Source organism: Salvelinus alpinus, chromosome 16 (assembly GCF_045679555.1).
Source record: "Salvelinus alpinus chromosome 16, SLU_Salpinus.1, whole genome shotgun sequence".
Lineage (NCBI taxonomy): Eukaryota > Metazoa > Chordata > Actinopteri > Salmoniformes > Salmonidae > Salvelinus > Salvelinus alpinus.
The window spans coordinates 23,095,250-23,118,034 of record NC_092101.1 but is presented as its reverse complement, the minus strand read 5'-3'; the positions used below and the strand labels follow the sequence as shown (position 1 = coordinate 23,118,034).

The window sequence follows — 22,785 nt, the reverse complement described above, 5'->3', positions numbered from 1 at the left end:
ACCAACCAGTGCTCCCGCACATTGGCTAACCAGGCTATCTGCATTGTGTCCCACCACCCGCCAACCCCTCTTTTTACGGTACTGCTACTCTCTGTTCATCATATATGCATAGTCACTTTAACCATATCTACATGTACATACTACCTCAATAAGCCTGACTAACCGGTGTCTGTAAATAGCTTTGCTACTGTTATTTTCAAATGTCTTTTTACTGTTGTTTTATTTCTTTACTTACCTACACACACACACACACACACATACCTTTTTTTCCCACTATTGATTAGAGCCTGTAAGTAAGCATTTCATACCTGTTATATTTGGCGCACGTGACAAATAAACTTTGATTTGATTTGAATGTGTGCAAAACCGAACCTAATTTACCCATTTTTTATTTTATTTTTACTAATTGTGTATAAAATGGGAAATTACAAGGTTGTAAAATTTTGTTGACTTCTAAAACATAATTTAATAATGATGAAATGACTAATATGTTTTATAATTTTACGAACTCTTGAAAAATATGCTCTCCCAGGCAGTTGAGTTGCCTATTAAAGGAATACTATTAATTGTTTTTAAGTGTTTAATTTAACTAGGCAAGTCAGTTAAAACATGCAGACTGGCACTGGAACTGTTGCTTTGATACTACTTGTACTTTTCACACTACAACCACGTTTGTATTAATCCCAATGCATTTCAGGGGCCATAGACTTGAATGGGTAAAAATTCTGGCTAGTCTTCAACCGTTTAAGCTAGAAAAGCCATTCAAACTCTAAAACAAGCAGACCAGTCTGGAATAGTGTGCTTGTATTCAGCTTTTTATACCATTACCTCATAAACTATAAAGTGTATCGTATCCCCGTTCATTTCAATGGTGGAATGCAGGCTTCAACACTCTAAACTGAAATTACTGCCACAAAACTTTCAGGGTGTTCAAACAAAAATATTTTGACAGCATAAAAACACCTAATGATGACATAGCACTCACTCTAGCCTACTATACTATCCCACTATAATCATTGGTGGAAAAAGTACTCAATTGTCATACTTAAGTAAAAGTAAAGATACCTTAATAGAAAATGACTCAAGTAAAAGTGATACTATTCGTTTAAAAGTGTATGGCTTTAAGTGTACTTAAGTACAGTGGTGGAAAACATACTCAATTGTCATACTTGTGAAAAAGTAATAAGTAAAAGTAAATGCTATACATGAAATTCATTATATTAAGCAAACCAGACGGCACACTTTTCTTGTTTTTTAAAATTGTAACACTCAGACATAATTTCCAAACGCAGGGTTTGTGTTTAGTTAGTCCGCTAGATCTGAGGCAGTAGGGATGACAACGCGTTATATTAATAGGTGTGTGAATTGGACCATATTGCTGTCCTGCCTGAGCATTCGAAATGACAAGTACTTTTGGGTGTAAGGGAAAAGGTATGGGAGTAAAAAGTACATATTTTCTTTAGGAATGTAGTGGAGTAATAGTTGTCCAAAATATAAATAGTACAGGGTTCAGTTGCATAAAACATCTGAAGTTAATTTCCCCCTCATCTTTTCCCTTAATGTTTTCTTAACTCTAAGTCACTTGCACAAAACATTTTAAGGTGAATGTCCCCCTTAAATTAAGTGAAAAAGTTAAGCGTGCCCATGAGGTCCCTTAACTGCTTAATTCAGTATGGATATCAGTGTAAACAGCATTTGTGGAGGTGAATGTTGCTTTCATCAGCCTGTTTACAAAAGGAAAACATCAACCAACTGGGTACTTAGCTGAACATTGGAAGGTGCAAAATCCATGGCTACAAACTTGGTTTATTTTCTTCTGAAGCAATTTTGTTATCCTGTGTTGATTGTGAAAGTTTTGCTATCTAACAAAATAAATGGGATCACTTTGAAGAGACATTTAGTCAGTGAATCAGGCCAGATACTCTTTCTGCCATGCATGCCTTCAAACTATGGTAAGAGCCCTAAAGTATGGCCTTAAGAGAAACACTTAAGATATGTTATGCAACCAGGCCCAGATATCCCCAAAAACTACTTAAGTAGTACTTTAAAGTATTTTATACTTAAGTACTTTACACCACTGACTATAACAACTCCACACCTACAAACCACCCAAAAATAGGTTACTATAACTAACACATAGCCTTTGAAAACCCTGTTAATACCATTGCTGTCACTACTACTACTATATCACAACCATAAATACTTCAAGACTAGCAAGCACACCACATTTAAATGTCCTTTTCTAGTCTACAATTACAAGACCTGAGTTCATAGAGTTAAATCCTAATCCACATGTATAGGTTAACATGCATGACATGGCATGGTATTAGCTACCTAGGCTATACTGTAATTAAATGCAACACTATCAGGGACACTTGATAATTATTAATGCATTATCTGCAGGTAAAGGACAGTTTGTTTCACTCCAAATAGTAACACTCAGACATAATTTACAAACGCAGGGTTTGTGTTTAGTTAGTCCGCTAGATCTGAGGCAGTAGGGATGACAATGCGTTATATTAATAGGTGTGTGAACCACCTGCTTTAGCACCTGTCAACAAAGCAGGCCAAAAGCACTTGTTAGACCTGGCTATAGCTTTTAAAGGTTGTGAAGTTTTAGCTAGTAACACCATTTGTTTACAATAGTGAAATCTCTGAACACACCAAAATAAATAATTTCACGCATTTTTGTTGTCTTGAGGTTTTTATTTAGTTCTAATACAATACAAGTAGATATATTTCTGCAAGGCGACCTCAGTTAAGGCTTTGCCAACAGCATGCCTTACTTACTATGCGTAAGGCAGGCAAGCCACATTTGATGCACAAAAGACATCTTGTCATACTGTATCTACTTCTGATAAGGCACAAAGTGTGAAAATATTGAGATATCTAGCCTTAATATGATATTTACCGCATATGATATCCTTAGAATGGTGGGGTGTTTAATAGATATTAGTTCAGATTAAGTTGTTTGACAAGTGATATGTGGTTGTCCTAGGCAGTGAAGCTGGAGGAGAGGATGCCTTAGTGGGCAATGTGAACAAGCTGATGGTGACTCCACCAGGATACACAGGAGTTCCACGGAAAGGCCACCTTGTCTTTGATGCTTGCTTCGAGAGTGGTAAGTACAAACTGTAATGAGGTGTAATATCACAATTTAAACTACTGCAACATTTGATAGATTTATCACAATATTTGTAAATATATCCACAGACTAGGCTTATCTACGCTAATTAGGCTAACTTAGAATTTCCTTTACCTAGCTTAATTAGTTATAGGCTATGTAATTCTATTTTGATCACAAAACAATCCAGTGTTATCAAGTGATCATTCTATGATGACATTATTGTCATCCCTCAATTTAAAAAGGGCAGTATAAGACTTAGGCTATAGTAAATAATGAATATAATGTAGGCTATGCCTGCTGGTGCAAGGCAGGTTGACAGGTCATTCGTCACTATATACCACATTTCTGGGTACTGTATTACATTTTCAACCTATTTTGTTTTATTGTTTACTAATATACAGGAAGACCCACATGTACACAAACAGGTTGTTTTGTAGTGCGATCCTCTGATCCTCCTTTACAGATCTCATATACTTCAGTTACGAAACCATTTTATTTCCTTAGATATGTTTCTGTGATTTGAATTGCATCATATCGAAGCAGTGAAATTATATTAAATATTGCCTATTAATAAAAGCAGAATATTCTATACAACTAGGCCTAAATCATTTCTTTGATTGTGTCTTTTAATGGTTAATTAGCTATAGAAAAGGGTAACAAAAAAATGTAATGGTTCTAAATGAGTCACTGCTCTTTTACCTTGTCCATCTTCCCAGTTGAAGACTGTAATTAAACAAGTTAATATGTTCCAGAATGCTTTGTAAATGGCCTTTGTTTTGAACTTTTCAACCAAATGAATGGCACTGCAATGAAAATAAAGTGCTTTCCGCTGTGACAAGGTCAAGTGGGCAGCAAAGAGAGCGGCTCTGGGCTGGAGTGACAGTGAATCAGTGGGCCTGTGGAACATTCACAATATCATTCTCTGCTGGGAGATTAGGTTCAGGGTCTTCAACAGATGAGACATAGCTTTCATATTCTTGGCAGGCAACCAATTTCTGGCTGTGCAGAGATGAAGTTTAACTTGTGATTCTGTGCTGTTTGGCCCAGCTGTCAGGAGGGTAAGACTTTTTAAGTTGATTTTTATTTTTTGACTTTGTTTATTTGGATAGAGTTTGAAACTTCTGAGAAGAATCTATGTGTTTTTCTCCCATAAATAATACTGAATAAACAAGTGGTTAGAGGTTTATTAGACACCATTTTTTAAAAGGTAAGCTTATACTACTGAACGGCACTGTCAATCAAATGAAATTCATATGATAGGGTATTACTATAATATCATATGATATTGTCAGTCACACCATGGCACCACATAACAGGTGAGAGGTTTGAAAGTTAAGAGATAAACAAAGAGCTTCTAACTAAGATCTGGGAAGCCATGAGGATTTGAGGATTTGTCTAGAAGGGAGTGTTATGCTCGATCCCGAGTTATAAATGAAGATTAAAATGGCTATGCATGTGGCCTGTCAAAGGGGAGTGAACAGAGGGGAGAGTAGACAAACATATGTTTTAGGAGGTTGATATGGATATTAATAAATAATCAGGAGACTTACGTTTCTTACGGGTTTTTAAATAAGTTTCCTTATTTTCCCAGATGACATGCTCGGAGGACCTCAGACATTGATTAATGGGCGTTGAGCTCTCAGACTGAGATCCGCTAACATGTATAACATTACCCAGATGTCTCTAGGTCCGGAAATTCTCCTGAATGATTTATGGAATTGATATTAATCTCTTTCCAGTAAATGCATTACTAAAGTTGGAAACGGAGAGGAATTGAACTACGCTAATGTCAAATGAATGTTGTGTTGCTGTTTCAACGAAGCAACACTGCAGCTAGGCTAACTGTTTTAACCACTTATAAGCCAACATGTCTCCTATAAGGATTAAATGATAAAAAAGAAATTTTTTACTTCAGCGGTCATATGGTGAGTATCTGTCAATACATTTCACAAGGAGTGATATGTTTTTTTCAGGACTTAGCCCTCACTGTCCGTAAAGAATTGTGGTTTGTTTTGTTGGTGGAATTGAGAAACAAAGAGGACTATTCATAATCCAACGATTTGGCATTGCCTACCTTGAGTAGCAACACACATTCAATATCAATGTGTTTTCACTGAAGAAGAATGCCTTTCATATTACCAAGGTGTAAGCATATTTAAAACATGTTCTTTTGCCAAGAAGATTCAAGATCAATATCTACTGTTGAATATCTACTGTTGATGTAGTGCTTAAATTTACCCTTTAGATTACATCAATATCTAGACAGTATCACTGCATGGTCAAATAACTAGCATCCATATTCCATGCAGTGACAGTGATATCTGTGAAGGTCTCACATTTCCAATTCATGCATTTGTTATATAATATGACACTGACAGGAAGAACATTTGAATACCCTTATAGAGGCTACTGTACGGATCACTGTATGGATCACTTCTCCTCAAACATAATTTATTGCCTGAAACATGTGAATTCAAGCAGACATTTATTTGAATTTATAAGGAGATATCACTCAGTGAGGTTCATGCTGCCAATATTGCCACTTTTTTTGTACGACAGCTGTCAACATTTTGCATACATTTTAGAAACTAGAGATTTTATTTTATTTCTTTAGTATCCCTGGTAATAAATTCTAATTGGTTTATTAAAACAGACTACGGTAATGTAAGCCGTTTACTTAATGTATAAAACCCCTAATTTACATTTAGATGAGACATAATTCAGTTTCTTGTCAACCATATGCAGATTATGTCAGTGGTATATATTTTCATAGGCATTGCAGCCCACAGGTCTCTGAGTCACACTAGCTTCAGCAGTCCTCCCTTCCTTTGCTTTTTAAGATAATACAAGAAAATGCAGACTTTGATAGTGTAGAAAAATAATGAATATTTCCTCAAGCTGTCATTAAAACCATGTTGATGGTTCTGTAGATATGGAGGTATGAAAAACAATGTCAATTTTCATAGACTTCTATATGCTAATTGAGTTTTAATAGTTATAATGATCTCTTTAGCCCATCAATTTCATTTTCGTTATGGATGTTTATTAATCAATGGGTTTTTATTTAGAAAAAGGAACATATTTGTATCTATTATTACTTGGACCTTTATCATTAGTTTTGCGATGTGTACATGGAGAAATTAAATGTTTGACAGTTATTTTCTATCAATGTCAGACAGAATTATGGCATTGCTTTAATGTGAAAGCGCGATTAGTGCTTGAAACATAATTCTTTACATTGGTAATATTAGTCACCAATCACAAATCAAATGAGCTGCATTAGTTTTACGAATAAGCAGAAATAATCTTAACTGTCAAATTAGAATAAATTAGAAATACAGTAATCCCTCGTTTATCGCGGGGGTTACGTTCCGAAAATGACCCGCGATAAGTGAAATCCGCGAAATAGATTTTTTTTTTTTTTTTACAATTAGCAACTATTACATGTATACAAATACAGTGACTCACGTGTAGGCCGTTTCGTCGACATTATGGGTTTAGGAGATGTTCGAAATTACAAGATAATTTGGCCAACTTAATGTAAATTTGCCAAGCTGTTTTATGTACGTACACATAACTGCACGAGACGACAAAATGATAGCACAATTCGTAGCATGTTTTGATACAAGAAGCGGGAGTGAGTTTTTAGCGAATCAGAATGCAGAGCACAATGCACCAAAAAAAAAAAAAAAAATGCATTATGAAAATCCGCGAAATAGCGAATCCGCGATAAGTGAACCGCGAAGTGGCGAGGGATCACTGTATTCCAAACAGTGAATCATTTTCCAGAATTCAACCTGTGCATCCATCTGTGCACAATTAGGATTTAGCTAAACCATTCTGTAGCTTATATTAATAATAAAGTACTTGTCAGATCTAATGATGAACTTTGAGAGCTGCCTGTAGGTATTCAATTGAATCCTACATCTTTTTGTGGATTCTAAATTTAGGTGGTCAATGGCTTGTTTGCCTCCAGCACTGTGTTTCTCATTAAAGGATGACACTGACAGTGTTAGCATATTGTTTTACTGTTCCTGTTGACCATTCACAGAAGTAATTAAGCCATCATTGATTATTGCCTGAACTCGGTCTTCAGACATCGAGTTGCATGGAGAGGGAGACCGAATCAAAGTAAAGCCTTTGGAGATCGCAGATATTTAGTAAGGTTAATTGATAAGCGTACGGTACCCTACAACAGAACTCTGACTCACATATTCATGTGACCTTCCTTTGTGGGATATGCAGCACCTGTAAAATCTTCTAATTGACTTGTTTCACACTGACTGCAGACACAACTCATTAAGCCTCATTGATTGTTATGAGTTCGGCTGTAATATCCAAAATCACCTGTAATTGCCAACATCTTTTGTCTAAGTAGCAATTCAGCACACGTTGTATTTTGTTATAGACCTATTGTAAGTCACTGCTGTTTTTATTTAGCATGATTCCTCTTTCTCAGGCCACAGCTTTGATATTGTCATGTGAGTTGAGGGAATTAGTAATAAGACAGATAAAGAAGTAGGGATATTATGATGGTATGCCAGAGAACAAGGAAAAAGTCTAACTGAAGAAAGAAAAGGTGATTTATCAAGTCGAAACAGATGCTCTTTTCACAGACCTGGATGTGCTTTTGTATTTGCTATGCAGATAACTTGAGTCCACCACAGCATCCACTGCTGTTGGAAGCCATTTCCCTTCACACTTCATCAACTGTCTTGCCTGCATGCGTCTGCCACTCGTTTTCACTATTTTCATGGAATATCAAGCTGATGCACCTCATTCGTGCTCTGGGCAAATCCTGTGCCCACCTATCAAGACAAGGCATAGTGTTGTTTTTCCTACTGAGATAACACTGCATATTTATTTTTTAACCTTTATTTAACTAGGCAAGTCAGTTAAGAACAAATTCTTATATACAATGACGGCATAGGAACAGTGGGTTAACTGCTTGTTCAGGGGCAGAACGACAGATTTTTACCATGTCAGCTCGGGGATTCGATCTAGCAACCTTTTGGTTACTGGCCCAACGCTCTAACCACTAGGCTACCTGCCGCATATACACTCTTAGAAAAAAAGGTGCAATCTAGAACCTAAAAGGGTTCTTCGGTTGTCCCCATAGGATAACCCTTTGAAGAAGGCTTTTGGGTTCTATGTAGAACCTTTTACACTGGGTTATACATGGAACCCCAAAAGGTTCTACATGGAACCAAAAAGGGTTCTACCTGGAACCAAAAATGGTTCTCCTATGGGGACAGTCGAAGAACCCTTTTTTCTAAGAGTGTAGGGAGGGCTTTCCTTCCAAAATGTAACAATTTCTGTACCGTAATGTTTATTCATGTGGCATTTTGTGTTTCTAACCGTTTGTGATGTAAATGTTTTATCCAAATTTGGAAAACGAATGTAATTTATGCAACTTTTACATGGCTACAGTGTAACAGATGAAATTGACATTTTCTGCACTGCTGACTGCTAAATGACATCAAAGAATGACAAAATAAGACTAAATTATTTTAAATGGAAGTTTTGTTTTTATATGACACGGATACCTCTGAAATGCCAACTAAATGTGTTAACATAGTCTGAGGGGAGTAAGTAGCAACTGAATGAATAAGCAAAAGTAGGGCATATACTTATGTTTATTCTTGATAATAAAATTCTTTCCAAATGCAAAACGAATGTATCCGCCATAGACATTATAGAAAGTATGGAACCTCTGAAGCATTTCATGGATTTGCTACGTGGATTTGAAATCATGCACAGTAATGATAATAGATGAAAAAATATTTTTAGAATCAGTGAACAATCGAAAACTGTAAAAAATTGACTAAAAGGATTCTGCAGAGAGATTACTAATGAGGATAAACACTATGAACAATTCCTGCACTATTCACTGCTGATGAAGGTTTAATTGTTTTTTCTTTTCCCAAGCATTTTACGGAATCTATCTTGCCTTATCTTCTCTCAGAAGTGTTCATGTTGCAATTGCAGAGCCCATCTACAGGATGAGTGATTACAGCCAGAGCCAAAGCAACATTTAGAGAGGGAAAAAACTAAACAGGAACTGAACGAATGCTGGGGGGAAATGCAGTCAAGCTTGTCAGAAGACATTTATATACTCCAGAGTACCCATGAATCAAGACAGTTGGGTCTTCATTGATTAAAGAAGAAGGAAACGCTTTAACAATCAAGCAAGATGCTTAGCACAAGTGGTTTGGAGAGGGCTGAGCTACAGTGCCACTCCTGAAGTCCTGTTGTTGGTTTTATTCCAAGACTAAAATGTGATTAAAACATAACATAGCGGAAAGCAGTAGACAAAACTTGTTTTTCTTCTGAAAAGGAAAAACAGATCTAAAGCTGTGCATCATGATTTCTGATTAGATTGGTAACCAAATATAATTAAATTAAGGATATACTGTAAACGTTGCTTATTTATCTTTGGATCGTGGGTATAATTTTGGATGTCATTGCATTTTACAGTCACTAGCTAGCCATTCCACATAGGCTAAAATTCATGTTTTAACTTTGTCTTATATAAGCTTTTGTAACTTTAACTGAGTTATGGGTTTTCCAGATGAATATTTTGTTGTGCAGTAACACTTAGACTATGACTCTGATGTATTGAGAGGAAATCTAGCCTCTCCATCTCCCTTAGTTGTCCTTGGTATTGGATTGGCTTCACTGCCCAAAACACTAAATGGTCTTTTCACTTTTGTATTTTTTTAGCTTTTTTTCTTCTTCTTCTTTTAAGTCGGGAGGAGATTATGGAGATACATTTGGGCTGTCAAGTGAGAGTCGGCTAGACTATTCCTTTTGATTTATTCTATTTATCAAACATTTATAACTATGAGTTAAAATATATTTATTTATATTATTACATTTTTCTATGTCCATTCCCTTGCTTTCTCGCCCCCTTTTTTCAGGACTCTTTTTTTGTCCATTTTTTATTTCCTTTTACGTCCCATCTGATACCCAGTGAGTGTTGTGTCGTTATATAGGCATGGCCCTGAAGGAAACAAAACATCCCAAGACTAAGGTGCTACGCTTAAGCAGGCATAGAGCTTTGTAGCTCTAGAGACATGGGCAGCCATTGCACTTAACCCAGGGTCACAGCATGAGCAGAATCCTTGCCAATCCCCTTGCTAGTCTGTAGAATACACTTTGCACAGGTAGAATACTATGTTAATAATGTACAGAAAAAATACATATTGTAAGAATACTTGCTCCATTTTCTCATTGCATGTTTGAGCAGAGCAAACGTTTCAGAAGAGTCCCATCTAGTGTCATAATATTTGCAAGCTACAGTAGTCTCAGTTATCATATGTGTCTGTGCCATGTCACTGAGCGAGGCAGGGGAGGTGATATCAGGTTTGTGCAAAAGCAGAGCAAATGAAACGGGCGATAATCCTGTCTGACATTCTCGCCTGCCGCTCTTGGTTTCATCTAATCAGAGAGGGAACACATGGCCCAGTTTGCTCTGACACAGACACTTCTCCTGGCAGAAGTAGTACAAACATCTTCAATATTTTGAAAGTTAATTGTTGATTGTTGAGATACATAAAAATATTGAGCTTCCCTCTTGTTCTCAAAATGTCACAAAATGCTAGTAACCACACATACGTTTTGTAAGATTTGTAGGGTAATTGTTTGAACAGAATATTCACATTGCTGGCAAATGTTTCCTCTACATGGTGGTGCTTTAACGATAGGTAGAAAAGGTTAATTTATGCATATTATTTTATAATGCAACAGTCGTACACTTTATTGACATTATTGCTTATGTAGCCTACTTAAAGGGATAGTATTAGATTTTGGCAAGTAAGCCTTTTTTCTACTGTACTTACCCAGAGTCAGATGGATACTGTTCGGGTAGACTTCCAGTCATTGTGCTAACACTAGTTAACAATGGCTTGTGACACTACCTTCAAATTCCTTCAACTGCACACAAAGACATAAAAATGCATTTTAGGTTGATGTTGGCTTGCTCCCCTTTAGTGTTGACATGTGCTTGTACAGGATGTTTGGCTGTGATGAATCATGTTTTTCGTTGTCTCTAAATGATCCAGAGATGGTAGTATGGGGATTCTGGGCCTTCGGGTCATAGTCCTCAGGGTCCATGCTTCTCCTCAATCTCTCAGATGTTAATATGTTGTAAGTGAACATGACGGCAACAAGCTTCTATTGCACTTGTGGTGTGTGAACGCAGAGCTCCAATGATGGAGTAATTCATTTCCAAGCAATCCTGATTCCATAGACACAGTTTCTAGGCAGATGTGTCATTTCTCATCTGAGGCAAGAGGGTGCAGTTTGTGAAAATGGCAAGGATTTGTAACGCTTTACCAGTTCATGTTTTTTAAGCTGCCTCTGTTTATTTTTGCTGATTTATTTAGAATGCCTTCCTGAGATGAGCTTCATTCATGTGTCAGGTTTGGTTTGATATCACAAATTCATGCGCAGAATATGTTTGTAAAGTGAAGTGCAAAATATAGACTATTTTGATAGAATACATGAGATTTTGATACAGACAGCTCTCTTGCACTATTCAGAGTAGACAACATTGAAATGTACACCACATACAGGTTTAACAAGATCTCATATTGAATGTAAGTATGTATCCCCTTTAAAATAATTTAGTTGAAATATTGCAGAGATACTTTGGTGTCACAGGCAGAATAGAATATAGGATATTTAGCCAGGTACAACTGCTTTCAGTGGTTTGCATTTGTTAGTGATGACCAGTTGCTTCAGGGTAGGTAGACTTGACAGAGCTTCCTACCAGGATAATGACTTTATATTGTTTCTGTCTTCCCTCTGCCAAACACTGTGCATGGTATGCAGGCCGGGTTCTGCCAGATTGGGAGAGAAGTTGTAAAGCTATTAGACGATCATATTCTCAAAGGCTAGGCTATAATTCAATTTCTGCCGCTACAATATTCATTGATGGGGCAACCACCTATGAATGCCATCTTGGTAGAAATGGGATTTTAGCGCTTTTTAATGTTTCTGCCCTGATTTATTTTGTCACATGAGGATAGTGGATGTATGCCTATAAGATTTTATTGAAATGCTCAATGCTAAACAACTAGTCTTGATGTAGGTTAATGTGCATATCTCAATGATTGTTATGACTAAGCTAATTATTAATCCCATTTCCCAATAACACGTTGCTATGATATGCAGTACAGACAACTCAACAAATTGATTTAATCTTATCTGATTTTGACATGGATGGACATAAAAACCTATGTGGTCAAAATATCATGACAGACAGCTTATTTTCTGATGCAAGCCTGGCACTTCACATACATAGGCATCACATTGTGAGAGATTTGTCTCTTCAAAACACTTGAAAGGATTTTCTAGCGAATGTGAGATGCCTCTATGGACTCCAACATTTACCAGAAAAACAATTTGAGACTGCCCACTGGCTGTGAATAAGGGCTATTTGAGTATTTGAACAATCTTTTTCTAATGAGAGGGACACTTTGCATCCCTCTTCTGAAGAATGTTAAATCTGTGCTCTGCTCTTGGAAACCTCTGGGATCTGCAGTTCCTGCAGTGATGAAGAATTCGTAGCCAAAACGCCCCTCTTCACTATTTTCTTTCTTGATAAAAGATTTTTGTAAATTGATATGTCCAAAATATGCATCTTGTCTTACATCCAATGCATTTAATAGAGATTAGGATGTCTGTGGATGTGATGTCTTTGCCTTTCTGGTATTTAAAAAAAGGTATTATTAATATTTTATTTTTGTTGTACCTTTTGACTTTGTTATATATATATTTATTGCTCTGTTGCTTAATTTCTCTTAAGTAATTGCACCATGCTTGGGTACAGCTTGCCAGAGTGATTGCACAAAAACCTGATCCTCTGCCAAGCCTTTTGAATGACTTTCAATATAGCCTTTTTCCTGTCCTTTCATTTTTGTGTAAAGCTGGCAGTGCATTGACAGTAGCAGCACTTTGTGTAATTCCCCAGATTGAAAAGCTGTTTCACAATGAGAGATTTCCTCAGCGTTGCTCCTGATGGTTGGAAACCACACTGGGATTTACAGACATCCTCTTCCCGACTAGCTCAACTCTCAGATTCACTTCAACCTCCCCTTAACTATGGGCCTATCCGATTAACACACAATACTGGACAGGTGCAGGTAAAAAAAGAGAAATATTTTCGGACAAATTCATAGCAGTGATGTTGATCCTCAGTTTGGCCTGTGACTTTGACTCTGAGGGTTGGCACCTCCCTCTCTGTCACACTGTATTGAATGTCAAGAGTCACTTACTGTCAGATTACCTGCCAGGGACCTCATTGGGGACCCTGCCCTCTCCTCTTCTATTGGGGAGATTTGTTTGGTTTCAAATGGAAGGACGTGCATGGAGAGAAGAGCCATCCTAGTAGTTCACTCTCCTTTTGTCTCCACTTGCATTTTCAGTTAAACTTTTTTTCTTTCTGCTGACCTATTGGTATGGCCGTTGATTTCTAGTCTCCCTTGTTTCTCCTCTTTTCTTTTGCCCAGTCCCTCTGTTCCTGAACTCATTACAGCTCAATCAGCCCTGCCCCAAGCACTGAAGTGTGCACCCAGAAGGAGCACTAACTGTAAATAACCAGGACTGCAGGCTTCCCGATAACATGTTACCAAGATGATAACAGCCCTTCTTAGCAGTCCTGTTGACCTTCTCCTTGCCTTGGGCTCGCCAAGGACCCTTCAGCTCTCTCTGTTTTTATCTCCAAACTCTCTGCAGGGAAGATTATTCTCCTGTGTTGTGAGAGGCAGAGAGAGAAAAAGAGAGGGAGAGTGTGTCTGGGAGAAGAAGAAACAAAACAGACAAAACAACAAAGACGAGACCTGGACTGTTGTCCCTCTGCCAAAGCCTCTCTTGTCCTTTGTAGGCCTCCACATAATTAACTTGTAAGAAGATAGCATGAAATTGGAACAGACTTGTATTTATTCTCTGAAGAGGCCACCACTGCATAGCACAAAATGATAAGAGGAGAGGAAAACACAAACACAAACGCAACAAAACAAAAACAATGCACAAGCTTACTATAGATTCCTCTGGTAAAACCTGATAATGTAAGGCTTCAGAAATCGATAAATGTAAAGATGATAATGTTTAAGTGCTTTTACAGGCTCATGTCAAGGGCTAGCTTGATGTGACAAGAACTTGTGGGCTAAAACATTGGCTGGCTGAGATTGATAATACAACAAAGCCAGTTTTACTAAGAATACATGCATCACTATGAGTATGACCCATTACCACACCAACTGCTCTGGATGTAACATACTTGCTTTAGGGTCTTTTGAAAATGATTATAAAAGGGCAGCGAGAAAATGTGGTCTCTTTTGAATTTACAGGCTTTTACATCATTTGTGCCAAATATGTGGGCTGCATATCTCACTGGTATCCCCAGGCTGAGCCATTTTAATATCTGTTAGAGTTTGCTGGTGCTCAAATGGTTTCATAAAGGGATGATGTTGTTTACCTTGTTCTCTCCACTTCAGTTGTTATCTCCTTTTTTTCACATACAGATTCACTGTCTTTTCAGGGCTGTCTCTGGCATTCTGTTAATGCAAAAATGTAATATAGTTTAAAGTTCTAACAAAAAGTTATTTAAATTCACTATGTTTTGACACCTGTAAGAGAGTTTGTGTGGACCTTGGAGGTTAAGTGCCTTGTTCAAGGCCACATCGACAGATTCTTCACCTTGTTGGCTTGGGTTCTCGAACCAGTGACCTTTCGGTTACTGGCCGAACGCTCTAACTGCTAGGTTACCTGCCACCCTATTTAATGATAAGGTAGAGGAAAAACTGCTTTTTAGAAGTCCTGAAGCAAGAGATTGATGTTTTCTCTTTGACAACTTGCCTTTAGATACTGGAGGAAAAGTGCAAGGACAGACATTTTGCTCCAGGTCTAAACTGAGACACCTCTGCTGGATGGAATCAATTCCCGTCTTTATCAGTTGTCTGTACCCTGAAATTCTCACACCAGGGGCAAACTGATGTGTTTTCCAATAATGAAATGGAGCACATAGCAAAAATAAATGTATAAGGTTCCCACTCTCAGAAGTCCCTTTTAATTTCCAGTGCAGTTTGTATCACGGAGGAAAGCCCAGGAAAAAGACAGATGGATGTCTTTGACCAGCCCTCTTTTTTTGTGTACACATTTTTGAGATGGAATTTGCAGGGGCGTTTTTTGCCTTTAGACAAATGTGTCAAGTTTTGAGGGAGCGTGCAATTGGCATGTTGACTGCAAGAATGTTCACCAGACCTGTTGCAAGGGAATTGAATGTTCATTTCTCTACCATAAGCCGCCTCCAACGTCGTTTTAGAGAATTTGGCAGTATGTCCAACTGGCCTCACAACCGCAGACCACGTGTAAACACGCCAGCACAGTACCTCCACATATGGCTTCTTCACCTGAGACCAGCCACCTGCCACCCGGACAGCTGATGAAACTGAGGAGAATTTATTTCCGTAATAAAGCCCTTTTGTGGGAAAAAACGAATTCTGATTGTCTGGGCCTGGCTCCCAAGTGAGGGGGCCGATGCCCTCCTAGGCCCACCCATGACTGCTCTCCTGCCCAGTCATATGAAATCCATAGATTAGGGACTCATTTATTTATTTCATTTGACTGATTTCCTTATATGAACTGTAACTCAGTAAAATCATTGAAATTGTTGCATGTTGCATTTTATATTTTTGTTCAGTATAGATGCAGTTGTCAGTGCAAAGTGCTTCATACCAATAATACCACAAGGCATTACTTTATCAAGCAATATTCAGCAATTTATTGGTGTTGGTATTGGAAATTGATTTTCAACACTTCACTTCATGTGAGCAGTCAATTTTTCTTCATGTGTAAAGTCAATTTCCATTCTCAAGCCTTTTATACTATTTCATTTCAGACACATACTGTATGTTATTCTGTTTATTGTGCCGAAAGGACATTTCTGGGGGAGCAAAATGTTGTGGAAAATTTTTATTTATCATTTTAGTTAGGCTACCCTAAATGGAAGCCATCACAAGTACAGCCATAAATCAATGTTTGAAATAATGCATTTGAAAACAACTATCTACATTACTATGGCTCTGTTGAAGACAGCACCCCGGGCATGCTGCATGATACATCTGCATGGCAGAGGCACACAGGCCATCCATCCAGAGCAGCTACAGGCTGTCACATTGTGTGGGCTGAGCACTGTGACTGCTCTCCTTTGTACCTCCGTAATGGGATTAGATTAGCCATGTTTTCTCCTGTGAGTCCATGTGTGAATGACCTTCCTCTTGCCTTACCCATGCACTGGCTGCCATTTTGCACACTTCTGCAGTTACAGGTTTTGCAGCTCCCATGTTACTGTCAAATGAACAGTGTTTTTTTTAACAAAGCACATAAGTAAATGTATTAAACCAGTTTACTGGTGTAAAATAGAGACCTGGTAGCAGTTGTACGGGCAGAAATGTTGTAGGAGGCAGCCAGGTTCAGGTGCAGATGTTTAGCTTGCTAAGGTTTAGGCTACTACAAACAGAACGAAACGGGGAGGGACCTACCTGAATTTGTCCAATAGAAACTTTCTAGGCGGTATTGAATGTGTCAATGTCACCTTGATTACTCCAATTTGTCTCTCGACATGTGCACCTACATTATAAACTTTAATTTGTAGCCTAGGTTGTTGCAACATCATGATGAATATAGGACAAATTTGAGTATCATGTAGTAGCTTAAACCTATCGATGTTACCTTGAGCTGGGTGAATGGAATATGAGTGACAGTCATGCAATATGCTGTAATAGAAATAAGGCCATGCTCATTAAAGAAATAGTGCTCCCTTGGGCTGTTACGAGTCATGACCGCAGTCAAATTCCATGTGACTGTTGAGTCATGGTTACTAGTCTTCTCCAAAACTGTGCTCTGATGCCGCTGATGGTCATTAGGCCACTTGCTAATGGCCTGGTACTCAGGGCTCTATTGTCCCATTTAATCACTCTGACATCAATGCAAACGAAATCAAATCAAACAGTTCAGCACTGACATTGAGTTTGAACAGAATAGGATCACCTGTTGCACAGAGAGAGCCAGCTCCTCTTAGCTGGTTGATGCATGGAATGAAATAAGGGTTATAAGCCCGTGTTGCGCAACATTTCTATAGGCTGTGCAATTGCGTGAGAAAAACAAGTTTTGATGCTGTCTATTAAAATGAGGAGGATCCCATCATCTTTCTATAGGCTAGGCCTACTATATTTATTTCTCAACTTTCCTTATATTAAGCACATTGCTTTGCTTTATAACCGAGGTAACCTACCTGGCTGGCATGAAAATGAACCACGGGAAAGCGTCCTCCATTCGTTATTCAAGTGCATATGGATTACGTCTTTTTTACCCTGCCCCTGTTCCGACAGGTGTATGGTAATTCTAAATCAAAACTAATTTCACAAATAGATTATTTAGTATATGTAAAGACCAGATTAAATTGAGAATAGTCTGATGGGTGAGAATATTATCACTTGTGAATGATGCCCAGCGTGTGCAGTCTAAAGGCAACAAATAGCGCATGCATTTCTTTTGCTACTTTTTCAAATCATAGTGGCATGCATCATGTATCCTAGCCCATAGGCCTTCACTGCCTTCAGAAAGTATTCATACCCCTTTACCCTTTCCACATTTGGTTGTGTTACAGCCTGAATTTAAAATGTATTACATTGAAAAATGTTTGTAACTGGCTTACACACAATACCCCATAATGCCAAAATGGAATTATGTTTTTAGAAATCAAGACATGAAAAGCTGAAATGTCGTGAGTCAATAAGTATTTAACCCTTTTGTTATGGCAAGCCTAAATAAATTCAGGAGTAAAAAGTTGCTTAACAAGTCACATAATAAGTTGCACTCTGTGTGCAATAATAGTGTTTAACAGGATTTGTTAATGACTACATCATCTATGTACCCCACACATACACTTATCTGTAAGGTCCCTCAGTCTAGCAGTGAATTCCAAACAGATTCAATCACAAAGACCAGGGAGGTTTTCCAATGCCTCGCAAAGAAGGGCACCTATTGGTAGATGGGCAACCATTTTAAAAGCAGACATTGAATATCCCTTTGAGCATGGTGAAGTTATAAATAACACTTTGAATGGTGTATCAACACACCCAGTCACTCCAAAGATACAGGCGTCCTTCCTAACTCAGTTGCCGGAGAGGAAGGAAGCTACTCAGGGATTTCACCATGAGGCCAATGGTGATTTTAAAACAGTTACAGAGTTTAATGGATGTGATAGGAGAAAAACTGAGGATGGATCAACAACATTGTAGTTACTTCACAATACTAACCTAATTGACAGAGTGAAAAGAATAAAAAATAGAATAAAAAATATTCCAAAACACGCATCCTGTGTGCAACAAGGCACATGTGAACCTTCGTCATTATAAGGTATTGTGTGTCGATTGAAGAGGAAAACATTTCATTGAATCCATTTTAGAATAAGGCTGTAACGTAACAACATGTGGAAAAAGTCAAGGAGTCTGAATATATTCCGAATGCACTGTACATTACATCTGGATAGATAGTACTTAATCATTATACATTGTATTTTCAGTCATATATACAGTTGAAGTCGGAAGTTTACATACACTTAGGTTGGAGTCATTAAAACTTGTTTTTCAACCACTCCACAAATTTCTTGTTAACAATCTATAGTTTTGACAAGTCGTTTAGGACATCTACTTTGTGCATGACACAAGTAATTTTTCCAACAATTGTTTACAGATATATTATTTCACTTATAGTTCACTGTGTCACAATACTAGTGGGTCAGAAGTCTACATACACTAAGTTGACTGTGCCTTTAAACAGCTTGGAAAATTCCTGAAAATGATGTCATGGCTTTAGAAGCTTCTGATAGGCTAATTGACATCATTTGACTCAATTGGAGGTGTACCTGTGTATGTATTTCAAGGACTACCTTCAAACTCAGTGCCTCTTTGCTTGACATCATGGGAAAATCTAAAGAAATCAGCCAAGACCTCAGAATAAAAATTGTAGACCTCCACAAGTCTGGTTCATCCTTGGGAGCAATTTCCAAATGCCTGAAGGTACCACGTTCATCTGTACAAACAATAGTACGGAAGTATAAACACAATGGAACCACGCAGACGTCATACCGCTCAGGAAGGAGACGCGTTCTGTCTCCTAGAGATGAACGTACTTTGGTGCGAAAAGTGCAAATCAATCCCAGAACAACAGCAAAGGACCTTGTGAAGATGCTGGACGAAACAGGTACAAAAGTATCTATATCCACAGTAAAACGAGTCTTATATCGACATAACCTGAAAGGCCGCTCAGCAAGGAAGAAGCCACTGCTCCAAAACCGCTATAAAAAAGCCAGACTACGGTTTGCAACTGCACATGGGGACAAAGATCGTACTTTTTGGAGAAATGTCCTCTGGTCTGATGAAACAAAATAGAACTGTTTGGTCATAATGACCATCGTTATGTTTGGAGGGAAAAGGGGGAGGCTTCCAAGCCGAAGAACACCATCCCAACCGTGAAGCACGGGGGTTGCAGCATCATGTTGTGGGGGTGCTTTGCTGCAGGAGGGACTGGTGCACTTCGCAAAATAGATGGCATCACGAGGCAGGAAAATAATGTGGATATATTGAAGCAACATCTCAAGACATCAGTCAGGAAGTTAAAGCTTGGTCGCAAATGGGTCTTCCAAATGGACAATGACACCAAGCATACTTCCAAAGTTGTGGCAAAATGGTTTAAGTACAACAAAGTCAAGGTATTTGAGTGGCCATCACAAAGCCCTGACCTCAATCCTATAGAAAATGTGTGGGAGGAACTGAAAAAGCATGTGCGAGCATGGAGGCCTACAAACCTGACTCAGTTACACCAGCTCTGTCAGGAGGAATGGGCCAAAATTCACCCAACTTATTGTGGGAAGGTTGTGGAAGGTTACCCGAAACGTTTGACTCAAGTTAAACAATTTAAAGGCAATGCGACCAAATACTAATTGAGTGTATGTAAACTTCTGACCCACTGGGAATGTGATGAAAGAAATAAAAGCTGAAATAAATAATTCTCTCTACTATTGTTCTGACATTTCACATTCTTAAAATAGAGTGGTGATCCTAACTGACCTAGGACAGGGAATTTTTACTAGGATTAAATGTCAGGAAATGTGAAAAACTGAGTTTAAATGTATTTGGCTAAGGTGTATGTAAACTGTATATTATAGGACATGAGCTTCTAAATCTACCCCTCAGCTACTCTCAGTCCATCCCACCTATCTCTGTAAACCGCCCTCTTGTGATTTTCATGTGCTATATATTTTTTAGCTGTGCTGAGATGTTTCACATAAACTCTGAACCTGTCTAATCGCATACTGTAGTATCTACAGATTGTGAGTTAAAGATAAGTATTTTTACTAAAAGTATTATTATATTGTTGATTGATTGACAATGGTTTTCCAAATCTCCCAACAGTGCTTTTTGTAGGGTTAATTTTAGATAAATGTTGTGATTTTTCAGCCATACCTGAAATTGTGACCAGAAACAAGCTACATATGGGCAATACAAAAATGAATGATCTAGTGATTCTGCCTCTTCGTAGCAAAATCTGCATAGCTGAGCTGGTTGTATGCCCCATTACATAACATTATATTTGTGGCAAGAATTTTGTAAAATAATTTTAAATGGAAAAACTCTAAGTTTTGGATCAAGCGTTGTTTTGCGTATCAATTCGGAAACCATGTGCCACGGAATCGGTACATCAAAAATCTCTTCCCAAATATTTTGCAACATGTATGGCAGCACAATCAATATTTTGGTCCTCAAGTAAAACTGATATAATTGTTTTATTTATGAAATTCTTTTTGTTGCCAAATATGGTCTTTAATAAAGGGCAGACAAAAAAGTTCCCTACTTTCTTCCACTTGCATCCTCCATTTTTCCGGATTGCTTAGGTAGGTTACTTTACAGTTACTAGTAACCTGTCCAAAATTGTAATCAGTAAAATAACTTTTGTATTACCGAAACTCAGTACGGTAATCATATTACTTTCTGTTACTTTTGGGTTATTTTCCCCTTAAGATGCATTAGAAGAAGACTAAAAGGATCCTTCAAACGCATTTGGTTTGTCATCATATGTCAATGCCATTGCGGAAACTGAAAGGTGTCATAATGTATTTTTATATCAAATACAAAAAACTCTATCCCAGGGTATAAAACATTGAGGCAGGTTTCCCCGTTTTTTTTAAAGCTGGGCTTTGCTCCTTTCATATTTCTTTTGATTCTGACAAACTCCCCATTGCCTGCCAGTGACAAGCATACCCATATCATGATGCCGCCACCACATTACTTGAAAATATAGACATTTGCTAATCTTGCTTGGCTGATGATTATGAAGTAAAAATGTATATTTTTTCATCTGTATTGGTCAAAGGTAATGCAGTAAGTAGCACAGAGTGCAGGTGCTTCTCTTATGTAACATTTGATGCGTTCTCCACACTCTCATCCTCACAAGAACGTACTCAAGAGAACGTCCTCGGAGACTGAACTCGGAGCATGATAGTGTGGAGCACCGTAGTATGCATATTGAGAAACACCTTGTCTATGGTGGGATCTCACATTTTGCAACATGTTTTGAAAATGCATTTGATCAAACGAAGCATCACATTTTGTTGTAATTTAAATTTCATACAAGCTTTTGTACTTTTGTATCGGATCAGACTGCTTTGAAAATTTGACACAAGCACATTTATTGGGTATAAAATGAACTTGCAAATGTTCATGTGCACTTTAAGCTTGCACCCACTCAGAGGAGAGGAAATAGAAAATGAAATGTACCAAATTTAACAGAAATATCGACAATGTTGCAATATCCGGAAAGGGAACGAGATTGGGTAGCACTAGCCAGTAATTACTCAAAGATTATATGGAATATAAATGTAACATAAATTGATTTGAACTTTGGGAAACATTAACAAATATTTATAATGGGGGAACAAAGTACTCAAATCGCAGGAGTTTGGACAGCACACAGCAGTAGTGGAGAGAGAGAGACACATGGTGTGTCTTCACTAAAACCGGTATACATTCAGATGGTTCACCGTTTCCCCCAATCTTTTAATTAAGAAAATAAAGATATAGAGACTAGAAAGCGAGCGAGAAAGAGAGGGGGTTTCGTACAAACTACGGAGTCCTTATGGAGAACCTGTCATGTTTAAACTGATTGTCAAAGAACAGCAAAGCCTTTAGTAGGTTTACTCAGCCCACTGGGTGGGTTCTTACAGTTAGGCCATTTGTTGAAACACAATTTATTAAATTGTAAGTGCTGCATATGTTTCTCCCAATGGTTGATGATTGATATATAATTCATTCTAATTAACTTAATAATTATGACCCACCCCTCACTATTGTCATTGGTTGCACTAATTCCACTGTTTGTCTACATAACCTGGTTCAAGTATTCATTATATTACCCTGAAGGCACAGTGATGCCGAAACGTTGGTGATTTACCCAATAAATTACTGGGAGTTTATGTGTGCGACTCTCTTTTATATTTATTTTTATAGATGATTGATATGGAACATAATTTATGAAACCTCCACTAAGGACGAATGTAGACACACAGGCCTTAAGAGGAATTATGCAGTAGC

At 37.8% G+C, this 22,785-nt stretch overlaps 1 protein-coding gene across 5 annotated transcripts in view; it reads left to right on the top strand.

Moving 5' to 3' along the window:
• LOC139541152 (cytosolic carboxypeptidase 6-like) overlaps positions 1–22,785 on the top strand; it is a 422,006-nt gene that overhangs the window by 8,881 nt on the left and 390,340 nt on the right. For all 5 annotated transcript variants that reach the window (XM_071345454.1, XM_071345450.1, XM_071345449.1 and 2 more), the window contains exon 2: positions 2,999–3,121. In XM_071345454.1, the coding sequence (XP_071201555.1) occupies positions 2,999–3,121 (123 nt within the window). The remainder of the gene's footprint in view (positions 1–2,998; positions 3,122–22,785) is intronic.